Source organism: Gekko japonicus, unplaced genomic scaffold (assembly GCF_001447785.1).
Source record: "Gekko japonicus isolate JY-2015 unplaced genomic scaffold, Gekko_japonicus_V1.1 scaffold1463, whole genome shotgun sequence".
Classification (NCBI taxonomy): Eukaryota; Metazoa; Chordata; class Lepidosauria; order Squamata; family Gekkonidae; genus Gekko; species Gekko japonicus.
In genome coordinates, this window is record NW_015176493.1 from 331,646 (window position 1) to 343,579 (window position 11,934).

Below are 11,934 nucleotides of genomic sequence, written 5' to 3' on the forward strand. Positions count from 1 at the left end.
TTAATAATTATTAATCATAGAATGCTTGGGAGATAGGATAAGTTAAAAATTAATTACTATAGTGAAATAATAGTTACCTAGTGAATTACAAAAAGAAAATTGTTGTTGTAAAAATTAATAAAGAGATGGGCAGGAGGTCGAAGCACTGTGGGAAGCCATGTATTAGGGAGGGGAAAAGGGAGGTGGGTAGGGTATGAAAGGGACTGGAGAAGACCCTGATGCTGGGAAAGATTGAAGGTCAAAGAAGACGGGGACGGCAAAGGATGAGATGGTTAGACAGTGTCATGGATGCAACGAACATGAAATTGAGCAAACTTCAGAGGACGGCGGAAGACCGGAAGGCCTGGCGGGAGCTGGTCCATGGGGTCGTGAAGAATCGGACTCGACTGTGCGACTGAACAACAAAATGAATGTTTATATCCTAAATAAAAAAAAATTGACAAAAAATAATAATTAAAAGCAGAAGTTAAAAAGGCATCCTGTGGTTTGACGCCAAGCAAATGTGTCAACAGGCAGCGTGTTCCAAAGGCGAGGTCCTGCAGCTGAGAAGGCCTTGGGCCCTCGTTACCACCAGCCTCACCTCTGCAGGTCGGGGTACGGGGAGCAGGCTTGGGTAGAGGGGCTTAGCTGGTGGGGCTGCAGCGGTAGCTATGACATCACTAAGGTCTTCTTGCCAAGTTTCCAGATTAGTCAAGAGCTCAAGCACTTTTAACTGCCCATACGTTTTGCTTGCTTCAAATATTTTCATTTTAAACAGTTAGTTAAGCTAGTTACAAAAAATTAGCTTAAACGTTAAAATTGGCCTTCTTATCTTGCTTTACCAAATGTATTTCATGTGCGCCTGCAAATTAGCTCATATGTTACTTATCTAGTTATCTAAATAGCATATGACTGTGCTAGCTAATCAGCAGTCATATTACTTATTTCTTATTATTACATAATTATGATAAACACAGTTTAAAAATAAAACCAATATTTGTCTATTAATATGTACTCCTGTAACAAGAAAACCAAATTTCTTTAAATGGAAGTCTAAAAAAAAAAAGATAAAGTTACCTAGTGGGTGACTTAGGCTATTTAATTATCACTAAAGGCAGTAAAACAAACAACTAAAAACTAATTTGCTTTTAAAAACTTTTGTTGTTGTTGATCAGTTGCACAGTCAAGGCCGAGTCTTCACGACCCCATGGACATCACACCAGGCCCTCCTGTCTTCCGCTGTCCTCCAGAGTTTGCTTAATTTCATGTTTGTTGCATCAATAACATTGTTTAACTGTCTCATCGTTTGCCATCCCCTTCTTCTGTTACCTTCAATCTTTCCCAGCATCAGGGTCTTCTCCACTGAGTGCTCCCTTCTCATAAGAACATAAGAAAAGCCAATATTGGATCAGGCCAGTGGCCCATCCAGTCCAACACTCTGTCACACAGTGGCCAAAAATACCAGGGGCCATCAGGAGGTCCAGCAGTGGGGCCGGGACACCAGAAGCCCTCCCACTGTTGCCCCCCCCCCCAGGCACCAAGAATACAGAACATCCCTTGCCCCAGACCAAGAGTTCCTATCTATACCTTGTGGCTAAGAGCCACTGAGGGACCTCTGCTCCAGATGTTTATCTAATTCCCTCTTGAAGCTGTCCATGCTTGTAGCCGCCGCCACCTCCTGCGGCAGTGTGGCAGGTACAGGAAATCAGCACTACTTCTTGAAAAAGCAGCATAAAACTCTCAGTGATAACATCATCAGACATGTAGAATCAGGTGGGGGCAGCCCTGTTGGTCTGAAGCAGCCGAACAAAGTTTGACTCCAGTCAGGCACCTCGAAGACCAGCTGAGTTTTATTCCAGGTCTGAGCTTTCGTGTGCCCTTGAAGAAATGCGCATGCACACGGAAGCTTACACCTTGAATACGAGTGCACACAAAAACTTGTACCTTGAATAAAACGTTGTTGGTTTTAAAGGTGCCTGACTGGACTCCATCATAAAAACCCAGAAGACCACCAAGGCAGCCAGGGCTTCCACCTGAAAACACAGACCGGCTAAGAACATTCCCAAACCGTGAACCTGCTCCCGGATCATGGTGGGCCATTATGCCATTATGGACGGTGGTGACAGCTCTGGTGTCGCAAGAGAACAGCAAAGCACCCCAGGCGAGCCAAGGACCCGCTGCCCAGTTCCTCTAGGGGGCCCTGCAAACAAGCCAGGGCTGAGCGCAGGACTACGAGCGGCCGGGACCCGAGTTCAAGTCCCCACTCTGCCTTGGAAGCTTGCTGCTTGGCCTTCAGCCAGTCTCTCCCACAGCTTAACCTACTTCACAGGGTTGTTGTGAAGATAAAATTGGGGAGGGGGCTGGGAAGGTCCACGTGTGCCACCCGGGCCCCTGAAGAGGGGTTGGATAAAAAAATCTGGCCAATGAAAACACCGTGCCTTCCGGACTCTCCCCCTCCCCGCACAGAGTGGACAGCCGGCAGCGGGACGGGCTGAGAGGAGGAAGGCTGCCCTTTTCCTAACGTCTGGCGGAAGAAGCCGAGAGGAGGTGAGGCGCGGAGGCCAAGCCCCGGTCCGACTCCAGCACGGGAGGGGGAGAGCAGCCCCCCCGACCCACACCCTCCCCTCCCCATCCACCCGCTTCTCTCCACTGAAGCCTCACAGACGGCCCCTTCATCCAAACCTCCATCTACTAACCCAGCAGCATAATGGAGGAGCCAATTAAATGATTATTAATTCATGCGGCTTTCCGTAAGCCGGGGTTCTCAGCTCTCCGCATTCCGTAAAGCAGCTCACCACCGGCCCTGGAAATTTACAACAGGACGCCCAGGAGTTTGCTGTCTTCATTGATCATCCCGCCTCAGCAGCTGAGCAGAAGGCCAGCTGCTCCGTGAGTACCGCCCCCCCCTCCACTGAAGAGTGGAGCAGAAGTCCCCAGGGGGAGAAGCCCCAACTTGGAGGGGGGTGGGGGAGAAAGAGGAGGAGGAGGAAGAATCCGGCCATGCGCTTCCTGGGGCCTCTTCGGGAGATGCTCTCGCAAGGGAAGCCAAAGCCAGGAAACTGCATTCAGTCAACCTCTTTGAGATGGAGCTCTAGGGACCAATGTCAAGTCTCAGGGAACCTCTGAACAGCAGGGCCCACTGCGCCAGGGGACCTGGGAAGCAAGGCTCCCTCCAAGCTGTGGAATCTTGTGAGCAAAAGTTCTGCTTTGCGAGCTGCCGGCATGAAAGTTGTGAGCGTGCGATTAGGCTGCTGCATAAATTAGTTTGCTCTGGAGTTAAGACAAAAATGTGTGAGCTGGAGGCTAAAAAACTGAGAGCTAGCTCACACTCACTCAGCTTAGCGGGAACACTGCTTGAGAGTCACTTGTACAGGAACCCCCAAGGCCACACTGGGCCACCTCAGCAAGGTCAGTGTGCAACTGCAACCAACGTGGACGAAAAGGCAGCAGGTGGACCTAAAAGCAGGCGGTGGAGGGAAAGGCACAGCCAGCCAGGCAACCCCCACGGAGGCTGGACGGAGGCCGGATCCAACTGCCCTGGAAAGAGCTTTGGACCAGCAGCCAGTGCCAGGCGGAAAGGAGGCCTGGGCCACCTGCGTGACGGAACAAGGTAGACAGCCGTCCTCGGGGGGCGGGGAAACAGCAGTCCCGCCAGAGTGAGGAGAGGGCCAGGCTCCACGCGGGCTGCGCAAAACAGGGGCAGGGGAGGCTTGGCTTCAGCAAAAAGGAAATAACACACACACCCCCGAAGCACACCTGTGGTTCCTTGGAGAGAAAGCCCCCTCCACACCTGCCGACTGACTACATGTGTGCCAGGAGAGCCACAGCCCGGAAAGCAGCATCCCGCAGAGGGCCATGGGGGGCTCGTGCCGAATCCCAGCGGCCTGGACGAGAGGCCCGGAAGTCAGCACTGCAGCCACGGCTCAGCGGCAGAGCCTCTCTGCTCAGCACACGGAAGGTCCCCGTCCCGGTCCCGTCGGCACCTCCCATGAAAGGGCCAAGCCAGAGGCGACCAGAAAGACCTCTCCCCCTGCCCGAGGCCCTGGAGAGGTCTGACTCAGCCGCAAAGGTTCAGATCAGCGCAGGGCAGGGCAGCCCGGAGCACGCCTCACTCAGCCACCGGCATCCATGGGAGGCATCGGAAAGGAAGGAAAGGAGGCCAGAGCCCCACTAGATCCAATTCAGCCGGATTCCAGTCCAGGTTCACCTTTGGAACCGACAGGATTTCCGAGGATGAGCTTCTGCGAGTCAGCACTCCCTTCTTCAGATTCCGGCTACTGACTCTTGAAAGCACCCGCCCCACCCCCCGAAAGTCTCGTTGGTCTTGAAGAAGGTGCGCCTGGACTGGTGCAGTGGTTAAGTGTGCTGACTCCAATCTGGGAGAACCAGGTTTGGTTCCCCACTCCTCCTCCACTTGCACCTGCTGGTGTGACCTTGGGCAAGCCATAGTCCTGGCACAGCTGTTCTTGGAAAAGAGCAGTTTTTGTCAGAGCTCTCTTAGCACCACCTACCTCAGCGGGTGTGTGTTGTGGGGAGGGGGAGGGAAGAAGAAGAAGAAGAGATTGGATTTATACCCCCTGGCCCTTCACTACCCAAAGGAGTCTCAGAGTGGCTGACAGACTCCTTCCCCTCCCCCTCCCCCTCCCCACAACAGACAGGCACCCTGTGAGGTAGGTGGGGCTGAGAGAGCTCTGGACAGAAACTGCTCTTTTTTCAAGAACAGCTCTGACAGAAGTATGGCTTGCCCAAGGTCATCCAGCCAGGTGCAAGTGGACGAGTGGGGAATCAATCTCCCAGATTAGAGTCCGCGCGCTTAACCACTACGCCAAAAAGGGGATTGTAAGCCGCTCTGAGACTCCCTTGGGTAGTGAAGGGCAGGGTACAAATCCAACCTCCTCTTCCTCTTCTGCCGCAGACCAGTCGGGCTGCCCTCTGGAGCCAGAGCCAATTACATGGGAAAGGGGGAAAGGGGAGTGGCGGTGGGCATAACCAGGACCACTTCCCCAACACAGGCGGGTCCGTCACCCTGCCTGCCCGCCCGCCTGCCCCCCCCGGGGGGGAAGAGGTGACCCAGAAGCACCACGCGCCGACTGCCAGCCTCTCCTGCTCGCGCCAAAAGCCTCCCAGGCACCAGAGGCTCAGCTGAGCAGGGCCCGGGCGGGACAGGCCAGGCCGGGCCACTTTGGGCTCCTCTCCCCATCCAGCAGGCTGTGGGCCCAGAGGCAGGAGCCGTGCAGGAGCCCTTCGGGTTCAACGGGCCAAGCCCAGCTGCACACGTGCACTCCACAAACACACCTCCCTGCCCTTGGCGGTCCACTCACAGCCCTCCGCTCTGGGTGCGAGTCACGGACCGGCTGCCGCTCTGGGGGCTCTTTCGAGGGGGGAATTCCGCCCTGGTTTGTTCACTTATTTATGCGGTTTTTACCCCACCCTCCCCCGCAAGCAGGCTCAGGGCGGGTTACGGGACAGCAGCGAGGCACACAGAAACAGGTCCACGTCACCACAGTTAAAAACGAAAACCCCACTTGAACTACCTGATGGCGAGACTCACAGAGATACAGCTGTGTGTCACCCCAGGATGGGCCGTGGAGAGAACTGACTGTGCCCAGCCCAGCCCAGCCCCCCCGCTCCCGCTAACAGGACAAGGGAGCCCCAGAATTAGCCTGGCTGGTTGGGGAAGGGGCTGGCGGGAGCAGAGGAGCCCAGATGTCAGGAGACCCCAAGGCCTGGCGTCTCCGCTTCACAGGCCCCGGGGGGGAGTGCAAGAAGTCCCACGGGGCCCTGGTCTCTCAACAGCTCCACCGGGGGGGGGCAGAGCCGAAAACGCTCTGCCTCCGGCTGGGGTTGGGCCCGTGTCTCTTGGGCCGGGGACTATCAGCAGGTGCCGTTCAGCCGAGTGTAAAAGGCTCTTCGGGGAACTTAGCGGGAGAGGCGGCCCCACAGGTACGTTGGCCCCTGACCGCACAGGGCTGTAAAGGTCAATCCGGCATACGACTGGCAGCTAAGGCAGCTGGGGAAGCGCTGGCTGGACGGGCGCCCGCACAGACCTCCTGGGCCAGGAGGCACACCGCTGCATTTTGCATCAACCGGAGCTTCCGGGTCAGGTTCAAGGGTGGCCCCGCACAGAGTGAATTGCAGTAATCCCGTCTGGAGGTGACCACTGCATGGATCACCATAGCCAAGTTGTGGGGGGAGAGACAAGGAGCCAACCGCCTGACCAACTGAAGAAGGTCAGAGGCTGATCGGGCAGGATTCGTAACCCGGGCCTCCGTTGAAAGTGAGGCATCCAGAGCCACCCCTGAACCCCCCAACGTTGGTGCTGGCACTAAGACCGGATTCCTGGGAGGGGGGGGGGAACCCCACAACGTAGACACAGGACCTCCGTCTCCAATGGACTTCGTTTCAGCTGACTCTGCTGTAACCAACCAGCCACGGCCTCCAAAGCCTCAGCCAAAATATCTGGTGCAGAGTCCGGTTGACCATCTATCAACAGAGACAGATGGGTGTCATCAGTGTACTGGTGCCCACCAGTCTCTCTCTCAGCTGTGTGGAGTCTGGTGAGCAAAAATTCTACTTGGTGAGCTCCGGGCATTAAAGTTGTGAGCGAGCAATTCGGCCACTGCATAAATTAGTCTGCTCTGGAGCCCCTCCTTCCTGAGCGGAGACAAAAATGTGTGAGCTGGAGGCTAAAAACCTGTGAGCTGGCTCACACTAACTCAGTTTGGAGGGAACATTGGTGACAACCCAGCCCAAACCCCCAGTTAACTGGGCAAGAGGGCACATAGAGATGCCGAACAATATCGGGGAGAGGGTCGCCCCCCGGGGGATGCCGAGACCCCCTTCTCCCCAAGCGCCACTCTCTGTCCCCGACCATGGAGAAACGAGACCAGCCACGGCAAGGCTGTCCCCCCAGTCCCACCCCCCGTGTCGGCGAGGTGGTGGGCCATCAGGCGGTAGTCAACCATGTCAAACGCTGCTGTCAGGTCAAGCAGCGGCAGCACTGACCCACCTCGATACAGGTGTCTCCGGAAGGTATCTGTGAGGGCAACCAATGCGGTCTCCGTCCCCTAGCCGGGGCGGACACCAGACTGGAATGGGTCCAGGACAGAGGTGTCTTCCAGAAAAACCCTGGAGCTGTTCCCCCACCGCTCTCTCAACTGCCTTCCCCAGGAGCAGAAGGCTTGACACTGGGTGGAAGTTGGCAGTGACGGTTTTCTCAAGAGCGGTCTCACCACTGCCTCCTTTAGAAGCCCAGGGAAGGTCCCTGAAGACAGAGACAAGCTGATCGTCTCCCGCAGGGGAGCCCGGATTCTGCCACCGCTGGCCGGAGGCCAGGGGGGGGGAGGGGAGGGGGCTTCACAGCTGCAAGGATTCTGTTGACCTCCTCCTCAGAGAGTCGGCTGAACTGGTCGAAGATCAGAGCAGAAAAGGGCAAAGGGGCCTCCAGCTCACTTACTGTTTCAACCGTGGCCAGCAGATCCTGCCGGAGCGACATGCTCTTGTCCGCAAAATAGCTCAAAAAGGCCTCGCAGCTAATAGCCAATTCCCTGCTCTTTTGGTTTCCCTGTGGAAGGGAAGTTAACAATCGGATTATACTAAAGAATTGAGCTGGGCGAGAGCTTGCGGAAGCAATAGAAGATGCACAGAATTCCTTCTTAGCGGCTTTCACAGCCATCTCTTGCAGCTTCATCACGATTTTGTCACCACTTTCGTTCTAACCATCTTTGCTCTCGCTTCATCCTCCACAGCTCTAGGCTGTACCTTGGGGCTGTTTTGGCACGGGGCAAAGAGGACGTCGGGAGGCGATCTCCTCAATGGCTTCTGACAGTCGGCTACGCCAATCCTCCACCAGCGCATCCAATGAGCCCCCAGGGGGCATTGGATCCCACAGAGCATTCTGGAAACCAACTGGATCCATTGGCCTCCATGGGCGAGCATCAACCTGCTCGCCACCTAAACAAGGCGGGGTTGGGATGCTGAAGCAAGCCTTCAGGGCACAGTGGTCTGACCAAGGCACCACGGCAACAGCTTCCAGACCCACACTTGTCCCCATCCCAAAAGCCAAGTCCAGCGTGTGACCTACTTGGTGCGTGGGCGCTGAAAGAGACTGGGAGAGTCCCAGTGCTGCCATGGATGACGCCAGGTCCATCTCCCGTGAGGAGGCGGCGGCACCAGCAGCAGCAGCACCACCACCAGCAGCGGCAGCAGCAGCAGCAGCGACACTGCAACCCGTTCGACCCTAAAGCAAGGGCTGAGAGCCACTCGGGTGCTCCCTGTCCTCCGCCAGTGCAGCTGGCCTCTCGGTGCCGGTCACACACAGAGAGACTCAAAGGGGCAGGCTGGGCTCTGCTGCCTTCAGAGAGGTGGCAGCGTGCACCAGCCAATGGGCACCTCCCTCACCTGACTCCCACCCCCCACTCTCTGAAGGAGCTCTCAACCGCTCACCCTCTTCTCCTTCATAGGAAAAGGCCGGCTTCACGGGGACACCCAAGTGTGCAAAACCCTTCCAGAGCCTCCTTCGGTCTGGCTCCGTTTCCAAAGATCTTTGCAGCTACCCAGTCAGCCACTGTTTCCCCAGAGCGGGAGTTCACTTTATGTACCCACTGTTCCCTTACAGAAAGGTGCATGGCCAGGCTCCTAAACCGGCCCAAATGAGCAGAATGACAGGCATGAGAACCACAAAGACCGGGAGAACATCGGAGAGCGGGTTTCATGGAGCCGTTGGATGGGAGATGGGGGAGAGGCGGGGGAGACCCACCCACCTGTCCACGGGCTCTGGTCCTTGTTGGCCGGGCTCCTCTCCAAGTCTTGCACCAGCTCTTCCGGGTCAGCCGCTGTCTCGCTGGGCCCCTCTGTGTCTTCAACTGGCTCCTCTGAAAGGCAAGGGAAGGCGAGATCAGCAAGGGAAGCGGGCCCACAACACAGCAGGCGTGAAGCCCACGGGGCTCTGCGGAGGTGCTCCGGCCTGGGCGCCCCGTTTGGCCAAGCCACCCTCCGAGAGGCCCCTCGCTCCTCCGACTCCCAGCACTGGGCAGGCTGCTGGCATGCTCGAGGAGGAAGCCCTCCCGGTGCCTGCAGTGGCTGCATGGCAGAGGGGGACGCCACCAGCGGGGGCTGCCTTGGAGGGAGGGAGGGAGGGAGGGAGGGGCTCTCGCATCTGTGGCTCCTGCAGGGTGGAAGCTGGCTCACGGCACTCGGCCATTCGCACTGGACACTGTATACCTACCACACTGGCCAGCCCCTGCTTGGAGCCCTGGCTCCCGTCCAGTTTGGGAGGCCTTTTTACAGGAAGGACGTGGAATCAGAACTGGGACTGTTCTGCCTGGCAAAGGAGAGGCAGGATCTGAGGGCTCTTTCGCGGTGTGTGTGTGTGTGTGAAGGGCTGCCGTTGAGGCTGACAGTTGCAGAAATGAACCCTCTGCACAGTCTGCTCTTCCTTCCATCTATCCGCACGGATCAGTGGGGAGCAGACCAGCACCTGGAGCCAGATGAGAGCCAGTTTGGTGTGGTGGTGAAGTGCGTGGACTCTGATCTGGAAGAACCGGGTTTGATTCCCCCACTCCTCCTCCACTTGCACCTGGCTAGATGACCTTGGGCAAGCCGTAGTTCTGACAAGAGCTGTCCTTGAAAAAGAGCCGTTTCTGTCAAGAGCTCTCTCAGCCCCACCTACCTCACAGGGTGTCTGTTGTGGGGAGGGGAAGGGAGAGGAGTTTGTCAGCCGCTCTGAGACACCTTTGGGTAGTGAAGAGCCATGGGGTATAGATCCAATCTCTTCCTTTTTTTCTTCTTCAGATCGGGCCACCGGCTGCCTCAAAGATCCTCCAGAGGTTTCACAACTCGTTGTGTAGCTGCTGGCGGAGAGGGGTCAGGAAACGGAGCCCCGGGTCACGCGGCAGCAGACGTCAGGCGGCAGGGATCTCCCAGGGAAGGTCCTGCCAACAAGCCAGCCTCAGGGGCGGTGGCCTCTGACCCTGTCCCGCCTGAGAAGCAATGCGGATACAGCACAAACCGCTCCGTTCTCGAGCCCTCCACAGCACAGGTGGTCACCCTCCCTCGTGACCAGGCCCTGTACCGCCAAATCCACAGGACACACGCGCAACAGCTTGGTTTCCAACAGGCAGGGGAGTATTTCTGTCCTGCCTTCCCCCAGGGATTCCAGGCAGCGAATCTAGGCCACTGTGGCAGAAAAGCACGATAAAAACCTTCCAAACGGCCCCCAGCACCCCTCAGAGGGCTCACTCAGGACAGCAAACCTTGTTTCAAGCCCCCTCCCCCGATCGTCTGGTTGAGCAGACGGGGTAGCCAGGGAAAGGCACCCCCTTGGCAGCGGATCCCGGGAAAGCGAGAACACCACCCTCGTGCCGCAGGGCGAGGGAGCCGGTCAAAGGAGAGCTGCTCTCATCCCCCCACCCCCACCCAACAGCATCGCTAGGGAAGGGCCAAGCTACTCGGGGGGTGGGGGCGCAGAAGAACCAAGGCGAAGGCACACGAGCACTGCTCGGCTCTGGCCTCCTCACCTATGGCCAGTCCCTGTGCCGCGCAAGCCGGGTGAGACAGGCCCTGTTTCGGCAGCCCCCTCTCTGGAAGCCCCTAACTGCTCTCCCTGCAGAGGGGGGGCCCTGACCCTTTGGGTCCGCAGAGAAGACCAGCAGCGGGCTGCAACGGTGCCCACTGCACCTCCCCCATGGCAGTGCTCTGCTGCAGAGGGCGCTTCTCTGCAGACCGGAGCAGCAGACCTGCAGGACCTTTTGAGAAGGAACATTCCTCTGCTCCAGGGCCCACGCCCCCAGGAGAGCCCCACCTGTTCATGCAGCAGAGTCTTCTTCCTCCTCCTCCCCTCCCCTCTCTCCGCCCAGCCCTCCACCCTCCTGCTCCCTCTGGAAATGGGGATCACCTGCGGCAGTGGCTGAGAAAACAAGCAAGGAAGAGGAGGGGTTCTCAACAGCGAAGGTTCTGCTCGTGCAGCCTTGCAAATGTGCTGCCTCCAACTGGGGGGGGGGGGGGGGGGGGGGGGGTTGCGCCCAGCACACCGTGCTCTGGCAGGACCCGGGAAGGAGGGGGCCCTCTGAGCCGAAAGGAGTTCGGAGCTTGCTGCCCCCCAAGACGCCCCCTCCCCCTGTTCCCTCCCCGGGCCGGGGCCTGCCTCCCTGCAGTCCCGGCAGCCACCTGGAGGGGTCACCCTCTGCCCGGCCAGGGAGGAACCCCCGGCTCTGGACTCTGGACTCCGTGGGCTCCTCTCCTCCGAAGCATGTGGAAATAATAGGCCTTTTCCAGCAGCCCGTCTGGTTCAGAGGAAATAAAATAGGACATTCATAAGCACTTACACCATCTGTCTTTATACCATCATCATCAGCAGGGGGAAAATAGCTCTTTAAAATGGATGAAAGCCCAGGCTGACAGTAACCAGGAAAATGTGAGCTCTATGAATACCCGTGCAGGTAGAAGAATGGGGGGGGGACGACCAGGATACACGCTGCGCCTTTCTCCCCTCTGCTCAGCCGCCGCCAGGTCCCAGCCAGCAAAGGGGCAGGCTGCTCCCAGGGAAGCAGGGAGGGCTGCGTCTCAGGAGAGAGAGAGAGAAAACGGCTTCGCAGCCCCCTCCCCAAAAGCAGTGGCCACAGGGAGGGGAGAAGAGCATGCCCCTCTGCAGGCCGAGGAAGCCCCTCGACAGACAGCCGGTCCCTCCCACCGCGCGAGGCCTGCTGCGGGGGAGCAGAGGGGGCCGGGAGGGGGCGCACCTTCTCCCAAGAGGGCAGGCCCCCCCCAAAGCTCCGCAGCCCAACCTCTGCTCGCCATCTCCGGCACTCACCCAGCGCCTGGCCTGGCCTGACCTGACACAACCACCACAAAGAACATGCCCCGGGCCTCCCATCACAGGACAAAAGGCCGCCCCTCCACATCCTGAGAAGCCGCCTGAAAGCCACGCACGGACCCTCCGCCCAACCCCCCCCCCAC

General features: G+C 57.9%; 1 protein-coding gene across 1 annotated transcript in view; it reads right to left on the reverse strand.

Annotated features, from left to right (window-relative positions):
• LOC107123920 (zinc finger homeobox protein 3-like) overlaps positions 1 to 11,934 on the reverse strand; it is a 218,373-nt gene that overhangs the window by 132,698 nt on the left and 73,741 nt on the right. The window contains exon 4 of the mRNA XM_015427272.1: positions 8,775 to 8,852. Within this exon, the coding sequence (XP_015282758.1) occupies positions 8,775 to 8,852 (78 nt within the window). The remainder of the gene's footprint in view (positions 1 to 8,774; positions 8,853 to 11,934) is intronic.